At 43.2% G+C, this 20791-nt stretch overlaps 1 protein-coding gene across 5 annotated transcripts in view; it reads right to left on the bottom strand.

The window, feature by feature from the left end:
• The window catches only part of ARB2A (ARB2 cotranscriptional regulator A), a 792581-nt gene that overhangs the window by 135365 nt on the left and 636425 nt on the right, over positions 1-20791 (bottom strand). The window contains exon 11 of one of the 5 annotated variants that reach the window (XM_063964008.1): positions 19229-19277. The exons of the other annotated variants lie outside the window; for them this stretch is intronic. Coding sequence (XP_063820078.1) covers positions 19229-19277 — 49 coding nt within the window. The remainder of the gene's footprint in view (positions 1-19228; positions 19278-20791) is intronic. 5 annotated transcript variants of the gene reach the window in all.

Consider the following 20791-nt stretch of genomic DNA (forward strand, 5'->3'; position numbering starts at 1 on the left):
CGGTCACCAAGTCTTCTTCAGAGAACAAACAAACCAAAGTGTTCCTGTGTTACTCCAATTGCTGAGAAGAGATCATTTTACCACAATTCTAGCTCCCCGGGAGGCTCTCTTCACACTACACCCAAGGAGTGCTGTATGCATACTGGGCCGGTGGTCTGCCCATGAGCTGGGCATGAAAGAGGGCACTCACAGCCACTTATGGAGATGAAGAGAAATGAAAATACCCGCTGTCAGACAGCCGACACAAGAATATACAGTTTCACTTTTACTCTCAAGGAATCTTTATACAGAAATCTGTAGAAATTCCAATCAGGGAGCTGTAGAAATGTGTAAGCCAGCTTTTGAATCTAGCACTTACTTAATCTTTCCTATGCTAACATATACTGCAGTGATAAATGGTGTTGCAGAGCTAGCTAGCACACAATGCTGTGCACAGAATACACCACGTCCCTGGAATACACAGTGACAAAGTGATACAGATATATTTGACACACTAGCCCTACATGAGATCCAGAGTCATACTCACAGTATGTACCTGTTCCAAAAAAAGCTCCTTTCCCTTTGAGAAAATCACGGAGAAGGTTACCTCCAAATCTGCATATTTAAAGTCACTCACAACCCGCAAAAGGCAAGCAATGGTATCAGAAAGGCAGGCACTGACAGGTGGGAATATGGCACTGACCAGGCACAAATCACATTTTGGGGAGGGACGATTATTGCCTCGCAGGATTCCCCTGAGCATGCATTATCTGGCTCGGAAGAGGACCTTGGTTGCAGTTTGGTTGGGGATGGGTGCAGTTGAGACCAGGTAAGGGGGCAACCCCCTCTTCTGGATTTTGTAGCGGCCACACCCAGAAAAGTTTTTTACTGGTTGCAAGTAAAAGAGAGGAGAACAGGACCAGCACAAATAGATCTGATGCTCAGCAGCCGTGGGTAGAACAACCTAGCTCCAAATGCAATATAAATGTACTACAAGTGACTATAAGATTGTTTTCTTTAGAAAATGTATTCTTAATTGAACCCAAGTAGCAGTGTTTATTTTCTAACTAGCATCAAACTCTAGTAATTATTTATACCAAATAAATGCATATTTTAGGGCACCTCACAACTTTATGTATATAAATGATATATACAAGTATCCGGAATATAGATTTATACCTATACATAGGAGGATATTCAATTTGCCTCCGAAGAGACATCAGGAGTAAAAACCCTGATGTTTCTTTGGGTGCTGCAGTCGGGCTATTTAATTAGTTCAGCCAGTAACGAGTGCAATTACACCCGTAAACACACAGGTTCAGTGAAACCTGTGTGTTTTCGGGTGCAATAGTCCCGCTTTCGGCATTTTGCTTCGCCGGCTTATCGGGGCTAATTAGATAGCCCCCGGCGTCGACACTTTACACCCGCAATCGTTGCGGGCAAATTGAATATCCCTAGTGTTCACTCTAGGCTGATTTAGCAGGGCGCTGCGCCCTGCCCGTTTTTTAGCAGGCAAAACCCGCCCTGCCCCTTTTGTGGCGCCCTGCCAGAACAGCCGCCCGCTTCCTGCCCTCCCGGCGTGTATAGATGCCGTGCGCATGCGCGTGGCATCCATTCACGCATTGGGAGAGAGCTGGGGGAAGCCCAGCACCGACGGAGGTGCTGGGCATGCCCCCAACAGTGACGTCGCCGGCCACAGACGCTCTCTATAGTAGCGTCTGTGGGCTGCACCGCCCCCTAAAATGATGTAGGCGTGGCCACGCCCCCTAATTTGCGTGGCCGTGCCCCCGTTTCGGGCGCGCGCACGGCTTCACCGCGTGCGAGCACATGTGCCCCCGGAGTCCGGCGCCCTGCCCCTTTTCACTCCTAGAGTGAACACTATATTCCCCATAGTATGTATACGTGGTGTTACTAAGTGGGTATTCAATTATGTGCCGTGTGGGTAATCAATTGCTGGTGTTTTTTTCCCATTTTTGAATCCCTTTTCGCTTTTTTTTTTTTTGTCAAATTGGCATGGCGAAAACGGACCCAAAAAAGGGGCGAAAACGCACGCAAATGAAAAAAAAAACCATGTGGACCAGCTGTGAATTTGCAGATCCAAGTGGTTTTCACCAGTGCTGGATTTTTTGACCAGTCGAAAAATCAGACCAGGCATTAAATAGGGCGAATCTAAATTCGCCCTAAAAACGTCCGCTTATTGGAGAATATTCAACTGGCCTAAAAATCCGGCAATGATTACATACCCCACTAATTCCTTATACAACCAATAACAGCCAGAGTTTCTAGTCTAATCCTAACAACATTTAGGAAATTATCATTGAATAACCTTATTGCATAACTGTGGATTTTGAGTTTATAAGTATATCAACTTTTCAAAGACAACAGCATGTGACTTATTATCTAATGATCAGTATTCATTTTGCTGATAGGCCATCCAACAAAAGGATGGAATTCCTGAAAAAAATTAATTTTCGTGATAAAGTTTCGACTAATTAAATTATCTGCCACTTGACTATGGGGTCTATTCATGAAGCCGTGAAAGGGGCGAAGAAGTGAGCCTGTGGAGAAATTGCTCTTGGCAACCAATCAGCTACTACATATAATTTTATAGAGTGCACGTTATAAATGTTACATCAACACTCATTGGTTGCCATGGGCAACTTCTCTACTGGTTCACTTCTCCACACTTTTCACTGCTTCATGAATTGACCCCTATTTCTTTACTACATTTAATCTCACTGTTAGGTGAAGGTGAAGCCCATGGATCCAGGCTTATATGTTAGAAAGTAACACATGAGGTTTGAACCCTGATTAAGTATTACTCCACAAGCTACAATGTACAATTTTCTTAAGAACTAGAGACGAGTGCAGAACATCCGTCTCATTCTGCGCAGAGACCATGAACTGTTGCACGCTGGTGAAATCACGCTACACCTCGGAAAAAACTGACATTCAGCGGAATGACAAAGCAAAAGTGGATTTTAAACACAATGGGGCATATGTCATAGGGTCCGAGTTTTCTGGAGGTGCGGGATGCTGGCCGTTCTCGGACGTTATTGTAAAAGCAGCAATCTTTTACAAGGCAAAACCATACCTTGTAAATGATTGCCGCTTTAAAAAAAAAAGTAAAAGATCGACTGGCATCCCGCACCGCCAAACTTGGACCCTATTACGTATGCCCCAATATTATTGGAACTTTGCAGCTGTGCAAAATCCGATTGTATGACATTTTGGTGCATCTCTATTATTCACAATGCAGTTCTGAGATATTAAGATGCTGTGGTTATTAAAACATCTTGATTGCGATGGCCAAGGGTTCTGTTCCACCTTATATACATGCATTTTGTTCTATAGATTCTAAGTGAAAATAAACAAGAACATAAATGTTATAATATAATTAGCAAATATTACTGGACATAGATGCAATGTTCAACAAAACAAGTCTGTTTTGTGCTGTATATCTGCAGCACAAATGTCACATGTAAAATATGTCACAATAGGCGCTAGTATTGACCAGATACTTTTTTCTATATGCACAGCATGGTATTTTAACCACAATTTGCATTGTTGTAATAGCTTATTGACTTGTTTTAGGTTGAAGGGGCTGAGGTGCTACTCGGTACGAATCTGTTTATTGCATGTGCCCAAAGTTCATTCACCCCAAGCAATTTAGTCAATAACCAATTTTTATACTTCTGTCTTCTTTAAGATTCCACACCAATAATCCGTTTGTTTGTTGATGTTGTTTTTTTTTATTCTATTTTTACATTATTTTAGTACTAGTCTAACATTTCCCATGGAAATCAATATGGGTGCGATCTATTAGCCAAAAAAATCTGCAGCACTGCAATGCACACATATTAAAAATATTGATCTTGTAGGCCACTGATGTTTTCATTGAATTTAATGTTATCAAGCAGCTATAACAGAATTTCAATGACTCATACACACTTTTGATTAAAATTATAGATTACAGATGGAAGGAAATTAGTCATTTTACTTTGTGATAATAAAGCGCATTGTTTCATTTTCTTAAATAAGGTCAGCATTGTATGGTTATTCACTGCTGTGCAATACATGGTAAATGACAGACAAAAACACCATTCCACTCTCTTCATTGGCATCTGAACTTCATTTCACATTAAGTGATTTGCAGGAAGCTTATAGCTAGAACCTGGCATCAGATTCGTTTTGCTGACAAACAGTCCAAACAAGCAGGGTTCCGGTATGAATGGTCGACCATGTTATGGTCGACAGTCATTAGGTCGACCACTATTGGTCGACATTGACATGGTCGACACATGAAAGGTCGACACATGAAAAGGTCAACATGAGTTTTTTAACTTTTTTTGGTGTTGTTTTTTGCGTAAAGTGACTGGGAACCCCAATTAGTGCACTGCATCCCCTCGCATGGCTCGCTATGCTTCGGGCATGGTGCCTTCGCTCCGCTACCGCTTGGCACAGATTACCGTTCCAATCGTAGTCCACGTGGATCGTAAAGTATGGAAATGTCCCCCAAAAGAAAAAAAGTTAAAAAACTCATGTCGACCTTTTCATGTGTTGACAATTTTCATGTGTCGACCATGTCAATGTCGACCAATAGTGGTCGACCATAACATGGTCGACCATCTGAACGGATACCAACAAGCAGTGCTCAAAGCAGGAAAGTTAGTTACTAGTCTCGACAAAACGATTCAGCAGCAGTTAGATATTACAATGGATTATGAAATCATACTAGAAAATAGGATTTGATATACCCCCCTTTTATTACACTTCAGTACATAAGAATGTTTTGTAACTGCAGAAATATAAGGCCTAATTCAGATCTGATCGCTGGGTTGCGGTTTTTGCTGCCCTGTGATCAGATAGTCGCCGCCTACATGGGGAGGGTTAAATCGCTATGCAAGTGTGCGATCCCATGTATAGCAGAGCTGCTCAAAATGAGTTTGTGCCGTCTCTGAGCAGCCCAGAACTTAGTCTTCCCGTGTGATTGATTCTTGCTGATCGGGGCTGGAGCAGACGTCAGACACCCTCCCTGAAAATGCCTGAGCCCGTCTACATTTTTCGCAGACACTCCCGGAAAAGGGACAGTTGCCACCCACAAACGGCCTCTTCCTGTCAATCTCCTTGCAAACGCCTGTGCGTTCAGATTTTTCACACCATCACGTCGCTAGGCGCTGATGCCTGTTGCTGTCGTGCGACGCACCACTGCAGTGCGGTGCATAAGCATGCGCAGTTCGGATCTGATCGCCCGCTGTGCGAAAATGCATATCATCGAAGCATCGATCAGATCTAAATTAGGCCCATAGTCTCATACGATGGGTACAATGGTTCACTTATCTGACTAACACACACACACATTATATTATATTGTATATATATATATATATATATATATGTACAGTGCATTCGGAAAGTATTCACAGCGCTTCACTTTTTCCACATTTTATTATGTTTCAGCCTTATTCCAAACTGAAATAAATTCATTTTTTCCCTCAAAATTCTTCTACACACAATACCCCAAGGACATTCACAGAGTTGTTCTGAAGCCACTCCTTTGATATCTTGGCTGTGTGCTTAGGGTCGTTGTCCTGCTGAAAGATGACCCATCGCCCCAGTCTGAGGTCGGCCTTGATGGTATATAGGTATGTGTTGTAAGTACTGTGGTTAATGTCCTGATGAAAATGTTTAATTAATAACATTGAAACGTTGACTTCCTACGTGACTTGGTCTCGTTTTATTTTCCGCTGAGGGAGCCGTGAGTGCCGCCGACCGTGGGCTGTGTTTGGAGACATCCTTGCTGGGGATGCCATACGGAGGGCACCGGCCTAATTTATTTGTACTACATACTATGGAGTGCAGCTGATTACTACAGAGTATATATATATATATATATATATATATATATATATATATATATATATATATATATATATGACAGGGGCAAGAAAAGTATACTGACCTTTCCCCAATAACAGTAATCCATCCTTCCCTCAGCCTAAACCTAACCCCCAACCCGCAGCCTAACCTTAACCCTACCCGGTAGTGCCTAAACCTAACCTTCCCTCACCCTAACCCTAACCCCCCCATGGCTTACCTCTCTGAGGGGCTTGCAAATGCTACTTCGGGATCCCAGCGGTTGGAGTTCCGGTGTAGGGATTGTGATCCTAGTTGGGATGCCAGCAACGGCATTCCAACCAGTGTTGGGATTCTGGCATCGGTATTTCAACTGCCAGGATCCAGACTGAATCCCTCGACAACTACTGAATTGATTTTGATGGGGTTTTCACTGAAATGTTCCTTGAGAATATATTTATTTATTATTATTTATTACCAGTTATTTATATAGTGCACACATATTCCGCAGCGCTTTACAGAGAATATTTGGCCATTCACATCAGTCCCTGCCCCAGTGGAGCTTACAATCTATATTCCCTACCACACGTACACAGACACATTCACGCTAGGGTTATTTTTTTTATTGGGATCCAATTAAGCTACCAGTATATTTTTGGATTGTTTTTATTCCGTACGCAAATATTTTTTTTAGTATAAATATGTGTTGCTACTGCAGATTAGGGGCAATATGTAACAGCCAGCGAGGTGCAGGCTATTCAGGAATTTCAGTGAATGTGCTAGTATTTTTAAAGCGGTAATCTTTTGCAAAGCAAAACCAGGTCGATTTTGCATTGTTAATGGTTGCTGTTTTTAAAATACAGGCAGACTCGCCGATACTCCCAAACAGCTTGCACCTCGCAGGCTATTACATATTGCCGTAGGTCTCCGGCAAGGACAACCAATGCACTGAGCACTTGAATGCTCTAAATTTACAAATACTTTTAATAAAATATAAAGTGTGCTATATTCTGGTAATGAAGAGATTCTTTACTTCTTTGTAACAGGGGGTCTCTCTCTACTATTTTTTTAACTTTGGATTTTGGTTTAAAAAAAATATATGTAATAATTTATATTTTTCCGGCGAGATATTTCTTATTTATGCAGTTTATTGGAAAGTCAGTTAAATAAAGGGAAAATAAACAAAATTATTTTTCAAAGTTCATCTTTTCATATGTTACATATGCAGTGCAAGCCAATAAATGTACCTAAAAATGTAATCAGGTCTCCTGTCTACATTTTAAATTTGTAGGAAACACAAGGCTGTGAATATAAGTGGTTTCTTTTTCCCCAGTTACTTCTTTTTTATTTTTATTTAACTTTTCTTATATTTAACTTTTGAAGACCCAGGTTTGTTTGATCGGCCAACTCTTTGGCCTTCAGTAAAGGATTATGTTTAAGGCCCAATAAAAATAGCCTGCGAGATGAGGGCAGCAATAGGACTTCGGCGATGTAGCCAATAGATTTAAAACACCAACTTTTTCTTATTACGGAAAACCAGGTGGGTTTGCTGTATGCCTTAAAACAAATTTTCACGTTAAATCTAACGGCTAAACCCGATGGTCACTCAGTCAGAGCTACAGCATTCCTCTGTGGAGAGAGGAGAACTTTCCAGAAGGACAACCAAAGTTTGCTGTGGCCCAAATCTTGCAGGCTATTACATTTGGTCCTAGGCTGGATATAAAAAAGCTATTAGATCCAGGTTACTTGCGTCTATTAGTGCTGGTAGACGTAAAAACTGGACACACATCATGTGTCTATGGGGGAATTCATTTTGAAGTCGGATGGGATTTCTGCTTCATACCAAGCAGCAGCTCATGTTACGTTAAACCCAATGTGTTGCGTTCGAGGACACAGACCTGAATTAGGAGTTTCTAGACCCCATCTCTGAATCTGTGTCAGAAGAGTGCCACTAACACTATTTTTTACCTGCAAGTGCCCAAGCTATGGAACAGGACACTAAACATTGGTCACCAAGTCAATTAGTTTGATGTGCTCTACTCTTTGTAAACTTATTAGGTTATGCCAAAATATATACTAATTATTACTCGGTTTTTATTATGAAGAACTAGGCAACATTAAACGTAGGACTCTTAGGAGATTTGTACGAATAAGGATTTAGGAAGCTGACTTTTGTGGGTCTACTCAGAGTCCTGAAAATGTGGAAATACTTCATTACATGTAAAAGAAGATGAGATAAAAGGGTCTGTAATCCTCTTAAGTAAGCTTGTTAAATTGTGTCACAACATGTGTTAGTTGTACACTCTTACCTTTGCACTTTATATATTAAAGAGCAACATAATTAACCAGTAGTGGATAGTGTTTACGTTAGTTCTCAAAAGGTTAAGAAGCCGATTATCGTTAAAATCAGCTTTGCCAGAGGCTTCACTGGCTGTGTGTAATCAAATTAGACAAGCAGGGCAGTGTGTCACCCAACACTAACCAGTGGCACTTTCTTATGTTATGACCTTTTCCATTAGATGAGACAGCTACTTAAACTTATTCACAGCGGTTTGGGAAAGATTATCTTCCAGTGACATAAACATTGTCCAAAATAATTCTGCTGCGATATGCTATAAAAGAATGTCAAACAATGGATCACGTACCTGCCAGCCTGGTGACCTTTTATCTAGTGACAGGGTACATGCCTGTAACAAAGAAATGACTTAAGGGGAAAAAAACCCTTCTCCTCCCCCTCTGGACCTTCCTTGTTCTGACGTTCCTAAAAGTCTGTTCTAGATTTGGTTCAACATTGATTTTGTTCAATTTAGTTTAGTTAGTTGCTTTAACAGTAAAAAAACACAATAATGAATATAGACCATATTAAAAAAATTGATGATACATGATACATAATAAATCGTCCACAAACGCTGGCATTTTGTGGGGTCATTTTAACCTACTCAAAACATTGTAAATGGTGGTTCCAAAAGAGGGTTCTAATCCCAATTACTATTTTTTTGGAACAGATTATTCGACCATACATCTACTGGCTGATTCGCTGTTGCTGATCCGATATGCCGATCTGCAGACTTCAATGATCGGAGATTTATCAGGTGATCGCCAACATACAGCATGTTAAAAAGCCTCGACTCAACGATTCCGATCATTTGTGGGGCGGAATCAGTGAATCAAAGTACTTTAACACATTGGATTTTGTAGATCCCCCAACCCAGGCATCAGCAGATTGAGAATAAAATAAATCAGTGTAAATGCTGTGGATCAGGGAAGATCATGATTCTACAGACATAAACCACTATTTTCCAAAGATCTGTTTTCACGTCTGTTTGCCATGAAAACCAACAGAAATTCTAACAAGCGTAAAACTATAATGAAGACGGAAGAGAACACTAGATCATACTGAACTAGGAAAGCACCATCAAACAAATATGAATAGAATACCTTCTAATATACAGTTATTTTGATTTAAAAAAAAAACGCCACCATATAGAACACACCAGCAGTCTGTAATTTCTAATACACCAGGGAGCAACGATGGATTACGTTAAGACATGAAAGCCACCCATTAGTAAATACTACTGATTAGACATGGAAACCGCCATCAATACGAGGCAGTTTCTGGAGAATTCTGAACCCCACCGAAACCTGCCACTTAGTAATTGATTATTTTGAAATACAGTATACACAGTGAATAAATAGGATTTTACTTACCGGTAAATCTATTTCTCGTAGTCCGTAGAGGATGCTGGGGACTCCGTAAGGACCATGGGAATAGACAGGCTCCGCAGGAGATAGGGCAGTTTAAGAAAGCTTTGGATTCTGGGTGTGCACTGGCTCCACCCTCTATGTCCCTCCTCCAGACCTCAGTTAGAGAAACTGTGCCCAGAGGATATGAACAGTACGAGGAAAGGATTTATGTAACCTAAGGGCGAGATTCATACCAGCCACACCAATCACACCGTATAACTTGTGATAAACTACCCAGTTAACAGTATGAACAAGTAACATAGCCTCGGTTCAAGACCGACCAACTATAACAGAACCCTTATGTAAGCAATAACTATATACAAGTCTTGCAGAAGAAGTCCGCACTTGGGACGGGCGCCCAGCATCCTCTACGGACTACGAGAAATAGATTTACCGGTAAGTAAAATCCTATTTTCTCTAACGTCCTAGAGGATGCTGGGGACTACGTAAGGACCATGGGGATTATACCAAAGCTCCCAAACGGGCAGGAGAGTGCGGATGACTCTGCAGCACCGATTGAGCAAACAGGAGGTCCTCCTCAGCCAGGGTATCAAACTTATAGAACTTTGCAAAGGTGTTTGACCCCGACCAAGTAGCAGCTCGGCACAGTTGTAGTGCCGAGACCCCTCGGGCAGCCGCCCAAGAAGAGCCCACCTTCCTAGTGGAATGGGCCTTAACCGATTTAGGCAATGGCAATCCTGCCGTAGAATGCGCCTGCTGAATCGTGTTACAGATCCAGCGAGCAATTGTCTGCTTTGAAGCAGGAGCGCCAACCTTGTTGGCCGCATACAGAACAAACAGAGTTTCAGTATTCCTGATCCTAGCTGTTCTGGTCACGTAAATCTTCAAAGCCCTGACCACATCCAGGGACTCGGAGTCCTCCAAGTCCCGTGTAGCCACAGGCACAACAATAGGTTGGTTCATATGAAAAGATGAGACCACCTTGGGCAGAAATTGAGGACGAGTCCTCAACTCTGCCCTATCCACGTGAAAAATCAGGAATGGGCTTTTATATGATAAAGCCGCTAATTCCGAAACACGCCTTGCAGAAGCTAAGGCCAACAACATGACCACTTTCCAAGTGAGGTATTTCAACTCCACTGTTTTGAGTGGTTCAAACCAAGGTGACTTGAGGAAACTTAATACCACGTTAAGATCCCAAGGCGCCACCGGAGGTACAAAGGGAGGCTGAATATGCAGCACTCCCTTCACAAAAGTCTGTACTTCAGGAAGAGAAGCCAATTCTTTTTGAAAGAAAATGGATAAGGCCGAAATTTGGACCTTTATGGACCCTAATTTTAGGCCCAAATTCACTCCCGTTTGAAGGAAGTGAAGCAGACGGCTCAAATGGAACTCCTCCGTAGGAGCAGCTCTGGCCTCACACCAAGAAACATATTTCCGCCATATACGGTGATAATGTTTCGATGTCACAATCTTCCTAGACTTGATCAGGGTAGGAATGACCTCCTCCGGAATCCCTTTTTCAGCTAGGATCCGGCGTTCAACCGCCATGCCGTCAAACGCAGCCGCGGTAAGTCTTGGAACAGACAGGGCCCCTGCTGCAGCAGGTCCTGCCTTAGAGGAAGAGGCCACGGATCTTCTGTGAGCAACTCTTGCAGATCCGGATACCAAGTCCTCCTTGGCCAATCTGGAACAATGAGAATTGTTCTGACCCTTCTTAGTCTTATTAATCTCAACACCTTGGGTATGAGAGGCAGAGGAGGAAACACATAGACCGATCTGAACACCCATGGTGTCACCAGAGTGTCTACCGCTACCGCCTGAGGGTCTCTTGACCTGGCGCAATACCTCTTTAGCTTTTTGTTGAGACGGGACGCCATCATGTCTATTTGAGGCAGTCCCCACCGATCCACGATCTGTGTGAAGACTTCTTGATGAAGTCCCCACTCTCCCGGATGCAGGTCGTGCCTGCTGAGGAAGTCCGCCTCCCAGTTGTCCACCCCCGGGATGAACACTGCTGATAGTGCGCTTACATGGCCCTCCGCCCAGCACAGAATCCTGGTCGCCACTGCCATGGCCACTCTGCTCCTTGTGCCGCCTTGGCGGTTTACATGAGCCACTGCCGTGATATTGTCCGACTGAATCAGAACCTGTTTGTTATGAAGCCACTCCTGCGCCTGGCGTAGGGCGTTGTAAATGGCCCTTAACTCCAGGACATTGATGTGGAGACGAGTCTCTAGGCTTGACCAGAGACCTTGGAAATTTCTTCCCAGTGCGACAGCCCCCCAACCTCGGAGGCTCGCATCCGTGGTCACCAGGATCCAGTCCTGAATGCCGGACCTGCGACCCTCTAGGAGGTGAGCACTGTGCAGCCACCACAGGAGAGATACCCTGGCCCTGGGAGACAGGGTGATCCGTTTCTGCATCTGTAGATGGGACCCGGCCCATTTGTCCAATAGGTCCCATTGAAAAGTCCTCGCATGGAACCTGCCGAAGGGGATGGCCTCGTATGAAGCCACCATCTTCCCCAGAACCTTTGTGCAATGATGCACCAAAACCTTTTTTGGCTTTAAAAGGTTCCTGACAAGGGCTATGAGCTCCTGAGCCTTCTCCACCGGAAGAAAAACTCTTTTTTTGGTCTGTGTCTAGAATCAGGCCCAAAAAGGTCAGACGCGTTGCAGGTACTAGCTGAGATTTCGGTAAATTGAGAATCCAGCCGTGCATCTGCAACGTCTTCACGGACAGAGACACGCTGTCCAGCAACTTCTCCCGAGATCTCGCCTTTATAAGGAGATCGTCCAAGTACGGGATAATTGTGACTCCCTGCTTGCGCAGGAGCACCATCATTTCCGCCATTACCTTGGTGAAAATTCTTGGGGCCGTGGAAAGACCAAACTGCAACGTCTGAAATTGGTAGTGACAATCCTGTACTGCAAATCTCAGAAACGCCTGGTGAGGGAGGAAAATCGGAACATGTCCAGGGACACCATCCAATCCCCTCCCTCCAGGCTGGCGATGACCATTCTGAGCGATTCCATTTTGAACTTGAACCTCTTCAAGTACAGGTTCAGGGATTTTAGATTTAGAATGGGTCAAACGGAACCGTCCGGTTTCGGTACCACAAACAGGGATGAATAATAACCCTCTCCTTGCTGGAGATGAGGAACCTTGATTATCACCTGTTGAATGTACAATTTGTGAATTGCCGCTAACACTAGCTCCCTCTCTGACGGGAAAGCCGGCAGAGCCGATTTGAAAAACCGGCGAGGGGGCATGTCTTCGAATTCCAGTCTGTATCCCTGGGAAACAATCTCTATTTCCCAGGGATCCACCTGTGATTGAACCCAGACGTGGCTGAAAAGACGAAGATGTGCGCCCACTTGATCTGACCCGCCCCCCTTCCCCCGGAAAGCCCCAGCGTCACGCTGTGGACTTTGCGGAAGTAGGGGAGGACTTCTGCTCCTGGGAACTAGCTGAGTGCAGCTTTTTTCCCTTGCCTTTACCTCTGGCAACGAAGGATGATCCTCGTACCTTCTTGTTTTTATTGGAACGAAAGGACTGCATTTGATAATGTGGTACCTTTTTAGAATGCTGCGGGGGAACATAAGGTAAAAAATTCGATTTACCGGCCGTAGCAGTAGAGACTAGGTCCGAAAGGCCTTCTCCAAACAACTCCTCCCCCTTGTAAGGCAATGACTCCATATGCCGCTTTGAGTCGGCGTCTCCCGTCCACTGTCGGGTCCACAAGAGACGCCTAGCAGAAATAGACATAGCGTTTATTCTAGAGCTTAGTAAGCAAATGTCTCTCTGAGCATCCCTCATATACAAAGCAGCATCTCTGATATGCTCCATGGTCATTAGAATGGTATCCCTATCTAAGGTGTCCATCTCCGTAGATAAGGAGTCTGCCCATGCCATGACAGCACTACAAACCCAGGCCGACGCCATGGCCGGCCTAACTATAGGTCCTGAATGTGTGTAAATGTGCTTCATGGTAATTTCCTGCTTGCGATCAGCAGGATCCTTGAGGGAAGCAGTATCCGGAGAAGGCAGTGCCACCTTCTTGCATAAGCGTGTCAGCGCCTTGTCTACTTTAGGCGCAGATTCCCATCGTATCCGATCCTTCTGTGGAAAAGGATACGCCATGAGAATCCTTTTGGGAACATGGAGTCTCCTATCCGGAGATTTCCAAGCCTTTTCGCATAATTCGCTTAGCTCAAATGAGGACGGAAACGTGACCTCAGGCTTTTTCCCTTTATACATGTGAACCCTCGTGTCAGGGACAGGGGGTTCCTCCGTGATATGCAAAACCTCTTTTATGGCAATAATCATGTACCTAATACCTTTTGCCACCTTCGGCTGTAATTTTGCATCCTCATAGTCGACACTAGAGTCAGTATCTGTGTCAGCGACCTGGGATATGGGGCGCTTTTGAGACCCTGAAGGTCCTGGCACCACAGGGACAGGCACGGACTGGCTACCTCACTGATCCCTAGCTTCAGCTTTGTTTAATCTTTTATGCGGGAGATTTACATTTGCATTCAAGACATTCAGCATATCCACCCAGTCCGGTGTCGGCGTTGCCGACGGCGACCTGACATTCAAGCACTCCCCCTCCACATTAAGCGAGCCTTCCTCATCAAACATGTCGACACACACGTACCGACACACTGCACACACCCAGGGAAACTTTTTCTGAAGACAGTATCCCCTGAAAGGCTCTTTGGAGAGACTGAGAGAGAGTATGCCAGCACACACCCCAGCGCAACAACCTGGAGACCAACACAGAATGCTTTTCCCCAGCAGCGCTGTATTATACTTTATCCGCCAATTATGTGCCCCCCCCCCTCTCTTTTTAAACTCCCTTCACCGTGTGTAAGCAGGGGAGAGTCCGGGGAGCTTCCTCTCAGCGTTCTGCGGAGAGAGAAATGGCGCTGGTGAGTGCTGAGGGAGAAGCCCCGCCCCCTCGGCGGCAGGCTTCTGTCCCGCTCAAAATCGTGTAAAATGGCGGGGGCTCAATTATATACATGTACAGTGCCCAGCTGTACATGTATATACCTATTTGCCATCTAAGAGGTGTTATTATTGCTGCCCAGGGCGCCCCCCCTGCGCCCTGCACCCATACAGTGACCGGAGTGTGTGAGGTGATGTGGAGCAATGACGCACAGCTGCAGTGCTGTGCGTTACCTCTGTGAAGCTGAAGGCTTCTGCCGCCTGAGACGTCTTCTTGCTTCTGTTCTTCTGGCTCTGTAAGGAGAACGGCGGCGTGGCTCCGGGGGTGGACGCCCAGGACGAACCTGTGTTCACCCCCTCTGAAGCTAATGGTGTCCAGTAGCCGAGGAAGCAGATCCTATCAGTTAAGTAGGTCTGCCCCTCTCTCCTCAGTCCCTCGATGCAGGGAGCCTGTTGCCAGCAGTGCTCCCTGTGAAAAAAGTAAAAATCCAAACAAAAATGCTTTCTGTAGCAAAGAACTCAAGAGAGCTCCCTGCAGTGCGCCCTTCATCCTCTGGGCACAGTGTAAAACTGAGGTCTGGAGGAGGGACATAGAGGGAGGAGCCAGTGCACACCCAGAATCCAAAGCTTTCCTAAAGTGCCCTATCTCCTGCGGAGCCCGTCTATTCCCATGGTCCTTACGGAGTCCCCAGCATCCTCTAGGACGTTAGAGAAATTGCAGTTGCACTGGGGTGTGTGTGTGTTATTTACCTGGGCCCGAGCCTGTTGGAGGGGCCAGCAAGGGGCCCAGGAGCAGCCACTGTTAACCCCTGTTGCAGGCAGCTGCAGAGAAGAGACTGCATGCTGCTGTATGCTGGGCTGGGGAGAGAGGATGCTGCAGAAGCAGTCAGTCCTACCTCTTCCTGCGTGATGTGTGGGTGGGTTAGCGATTGCACTCCCCCCACCCACCAGATCTGCCACTGGTGCCCCTCCTAATACGGCACCCATGGCAACTTTGCAGCCGCACAATTTTTTTTATATTTTATAAGGGGGGACCTGGCTAAACCTCAACTAGTTTGCCACTTCCCCTCCCAGTACCAGGGCCAGGCGGATGTTATCCTCGTATTCGTTATGGTCTTCTATTAATGAGTGCAAAAATATTCTCCATACATAAACCATGTAAACAGAAAAAAAAAAAAACTAGTGCAGCCAGTTCATGCAGTATCACACATTTATAAAAAACATATGCAATCAGTATAGCCAGCTGCGTCCAATTACATCTGCCTTCCTGCATGTTACACAGCCCTTCTAGTCACGCCATGCCGTGGCGTGACTTGATAGCGCCGAGCGTATTTTTAATAAAGCTTTTTCCATTAAAATACGTCTTATTCGCAAAATGATGTAAATAAAAAACATAAGCAGCTTATGCTGACTAAAATGATATGCAGCATGCCTATATTCTGTGTGCAACCATGGCTGTACATGCATACGAAATGCTATGTTACAGTGTTTTCCTGCTGCATATCATTTTAGTCAGCAGAGTCTGCGTGTGCGTCTTATTGGCATAGCTGTGAATAAGATGCATTTTCAGCAACACAAAAGATGTTGAACGGGACCTGTCAGCGCTCTCATGCCAGGCATCTGCCGCTGCGTGGCATACTGAGGTAAGGTGAATGAGGACACATCTATACCTAGGTAAGTAACTAAAATACTAGACGGTCACCTGTGGTGCCTAGCATTATTGTGCATTTATCTGATGAGTGCAATTAAACACCACAAGTGTGTATGTTAGGAAACACAATGTTAAGAACTCCATTTGTTGATGTCCCATATTCTATAATATATGTAGTTTGTTTTCCCTCTTCACTATTTTACCACATTTTAGATAATCGTTCCAAAAAGTTATGGGGACGTAAAGCAGTAAAGCTAGCAAAATGGCTGGAACCTTATATTCAGAGCGTAGAACATGCTGCAGGGAAAGATCCAATAATGGTGAGTGATATGTCACATTCCAGTACAAAGCACCCAGCGCTGTGACACAATAGTTTTTGCTTCCACCTGTTTCACGATTGGACTCAATTTATAATTGATGTGACATTATCATGGTATTGCTGGGAGTGAGGCTCTCTCCTACTGTGCTGTTTACACTCCCAGTAGTACAGAATGGCACCACAGGTGCACATATGAGCTTAGATTTTTTTAAGGATCTGATCAATTCTTTATTTAAACTTTTAATGACCAACCGCATTGCAAGATTTTGCAAGACTCCAGATAAGGCTTTTGAGTAGATAACTGTAAATAACTAAACATTTAATAAAAATAAATAATAATTAACCATTTGGGATGTGCTCGGACCCAGGTGTTTTGGTTCTATCTCATCATCGTTTTAATTCATCATTGATAAAGAACATCAATAAAAAGCGATAAAACAGCTAAAATCATGTACTTTTGCAATCCAGTACCCAAAATTCGTATTTAAAATCCGAACTCCGAAAAGAAGGTAGATTCAAACCGGGATTTGGTTCGGTTCGGTTCACCTCTGGGGATCCGGAACGGGTTTTAGGTCATAGAAACATTCATAGAATTTGACGGCAGATAAGAACCACTTAGCCCATCTAATCAGCCCTTTTTTTTTTTTTTTAACCTTTAGGCATCATCAACCCTATTTGATCCTTAGTACTTTGTGAGGATACTGAAATGCCTATCTAAAACATGTTTAAATTGCTCTACTGTCTGACCACTTCTGCCAGGAGGATTTTCTACTTATCCACTACCCTTTCTGTGAAGTAATTTTTCCTTAAATTTCCCCTGAACTTACGTCCTTCTAATTTCAGCGCATGTCCTCATGTTCTAATACCTCTCTTTTAAACAATGTTTCTCTCCTGTACGTTGTTAAAACCCTTGGTATATTCGACAGTTTCTATCAGTTCAGTTCAGAGCCACAAAATTCAGGTGGATTTGGATTTCTGGAGAACTGAACCGCACACATCTAGTTTTGTTATGTGAATTGTAAAATAGTCTATATGAACTGCAGGGAGTTTGAGTTAATATGTCAAAAAAACAAAACATAAAACTCAATGTTATACAATCAAGCCTTACTCCTTTCCTACTCCAATAACGATTTAGAGACTCAGTGCAAATAAATGTAACCCGCTTGCTACAAGTCTTATGGAAAGATCAGACACTGGTGCTATAACTGATCTCGTATGAAACACCCATTCTGGCTTCACTAAAACTTACTGCAATGTCCCCATACAACATCTTTTATCTTTAGCACATAACACATTCCTAGAAATGCTTTACCCATGGAATATTTACAGCTTGGCAAAGACCAGTGATGACATATAATTTCCGCCTGCATCTATCCCTGTTGGTACTCATCAGTGCAGAAAAGGGTTTTCGGCTCATCATGAGAAGAGCAATGGAGACAGCGTGGCATGACAACTCTACTCTAGAGCAAACCTTACTTTTTTATGTTATAAAAATGAAAGGCAACACCAATTGCGTTCGCTTCCCCACAAGCCTGTCTACAAGGAATACAGAAGACACTGCGTAATAGAAACTCCTTCCTACATGAGTGACTAATTAAGCAAAACACATCGACTGTTAATATGTAACAAACTTCTACAACAGAACTATGGGATCCAACTCACAAATAATTATATATATAGAATTTTTGACTCATCATGAGGCATTTGGACAGAACTGCTCTAGAATGATATTCTCTCTCTATACATTGATATGAGAACGTTATTGTAATGTTGGTAGGATCTGATCCTGTTAAAATGAGTTATGGCCTCCCTTAGCAGAATAGGCTTGCTTACAAGTAATTTAAACCCTGCTTCAGCAATTTAAACTCTGACACACATTAATGACACTTGCTGTGCAGTATTCTAAACAGATGAATTTCACATAGGAGATATTATTCCTTGCAAAAATGAGCCTGATTGTGAATGGCTGAAGTGGTATTACCGATCAGCAGGCAATTCCACATCAGGGATATGGATGGCTTAGAAAAACCAAAACCAATGAAATATTGTGTATAAACCACAATAACATCTCCAAGGCACAGGAAGCCATAAAAGAGAAAATGTTGTCCTTATGACATACAAACCTCATATGTGTGCACATCTCTACATAAATATATATTGGAATGGTAAGTACAGGTTGAGTCTCCCTTATCCAAAATGCTTGGGACCAGAGGTATTTTGGATATGGGATTTTTCCGTATTTTGGAATAATTGCATACCCTAATGAGATATCATGGCGATGGGACCTAAATCTAAGCACAGAATACATTTATGTTACATATACACCTTATAAACACAGCCTGAAGGTAATTTTAGCAAATATTTTTTATAACTTTGTGCATTAAACAAAGTGTGTCTACATTCACACAATTCATTTATGTATCATATACACCTTATACACACAGCCTGAAGGTCATTTAATACAATATTTTTAATAACTTTGTGTATTAAACAAAGTTTGTGTACATTGAGCCATCAAAAAACAAAGGTTTCACTATCTCACTCTCACTCAAATAAGTCCGTATTTCGGAATATTCCGTATTTCGGAATATTTGGATATGGGATACTCAACCTGTAGTACACTTTCAAAGGACACATTTTTTATTTGATCACACAAATGCTCTAAACTCACTTATTGAATTAGAGAAACCATATAAGGTAGTCAATGCCTTAAAAATCTTCTTAACAGTAAGAGGATACATCTAAGATAAATAAGGTTCCCTTACCTACTGCTTAAGTAGTGTTCTCGCCTACTTATAACTGAAGGGACCTTTACTGAAAGAAAAACACGTATATAAATGTATGGTTTTTTTTGTAAAATAAATTTATATATAATAAGTATAACATTTAAATGTTTGAGTGAATTCCTACAATATTTATTTCCTTGTGGAACCGAAAGCATTACATTCCTAAATGCTTCTTCCCCATCTCCCACATCCTTATTCCCCCAACCATACAATTCCTACTAATAAAGATCATTTCCTACTATCATCCTCCATATCTCCCCCTTTGAGCCTGATTCACTCCTCTCAAATTTAACCTCCTCCATCTTTTTTTTTTTGTATAATAGTTTTTATTGGATTTTAAACAAACAGAAAACCAACAGCAATAGTACACAATACATAAGTATCAAATAAGGGTTGTAGAATTGAACAACCAATAAAGATTAACATATCACATAATTGTACAACAGATTGTTCAGTTTGCTATTCGTGTACTACCAAATTTGGCAACAAACAAATAAAGAACAAATAAAACAACAGATAGTACAGGGACAAAAGAGAGACAAGGAGAGAGACAATACAGTGACACAAATAGGGAAACTTAAAGAGACGGGCCAGGTTCCACTCTAGGAGAGTTCCTAAAACGGCATAATCAAACATCTAAATATGAAGGTAAGTAAGAAAGCCCAACATAATCAGGTATTATCAGGTTGTGGGGAAAGTAGTTGTGACATATCTGCAGGGGCAGTAATGACCATGGGAAGTCCACGCCGCTCCCGGAATACCTCCCACTTTGACCATCCCTCCTGCACCAGAGCAGGAGATCTGGAATATATCCCTCCTGCTGTTTCAAATAAGAAATGCTTGTGGGTGTTGTTAATAATTGAGTGGATGGTGGGTATCACTTGAGATTTCCACAGCTGTCCAATTGCAGCCTTGGTGGAAATTAGGACATGACCAGCAACATATCTGTCTCGTAGCGGTAAATGAAACGTCAAGTAATGAAATAGAGCAAACAAAGGATTCATTGGTAGCTCCATCCCCAGCACCTCCCGCAAAAGAGAGAACACTTCAGTCCACAGCGGCCGCAAAGCCGGGCATTCCCAGAAGATATGCAAAATATTGCCCACGAGGCCACAATTTCTCCAGCAAAGCCGGGAAACCGAGGGCCAGATGCTATGAAGCCGCTGCGGAGTAAAGTATGCCCTGTGGCATAATTTATAATACATTTCAGAATGTTGTAGGCATCTAGAAATCTTAAAGCACCTTGAGGATATGGAGTCCCACTCCTCCTCTCGGAGAACTATAGAAAGGTCTTTTTCCCATTTCAGCTGTGAGGGAGTCTTACCCTGTTTAGTCAGAAGCCCAATATATTGATACCATTTAGAAATCCCACCTCCATGAGCAGGCGAAGACAGTCTAGAGTGTAGGGAGGCCGGGAGCGAAACGGGGCCCACTAACCTATTAAAACAGGAATGGAGCCAGTGACGTATTTGCAGGTATTTAAAGAAGTCCTGCTTTGGTATACCTGAACGGGTTTGTAAGCTAGAGAAGGACATTAAACTT

Source organism: Pseudophryne corroboree, chromosome 1 (genome assembly GCF_028390025.1).
Source record: "Pseudophryne corroboree isolate aPseCor3 chromosome 1, aPseCor3.hap2, whole genome shotgun sequence".
Lineage (NCBI taxonomy): Eukaryota > Metazoa > Chordata > Amphibia > Anura > Myobatrachidae > Pseudophryne > Pseudophryne corroboree.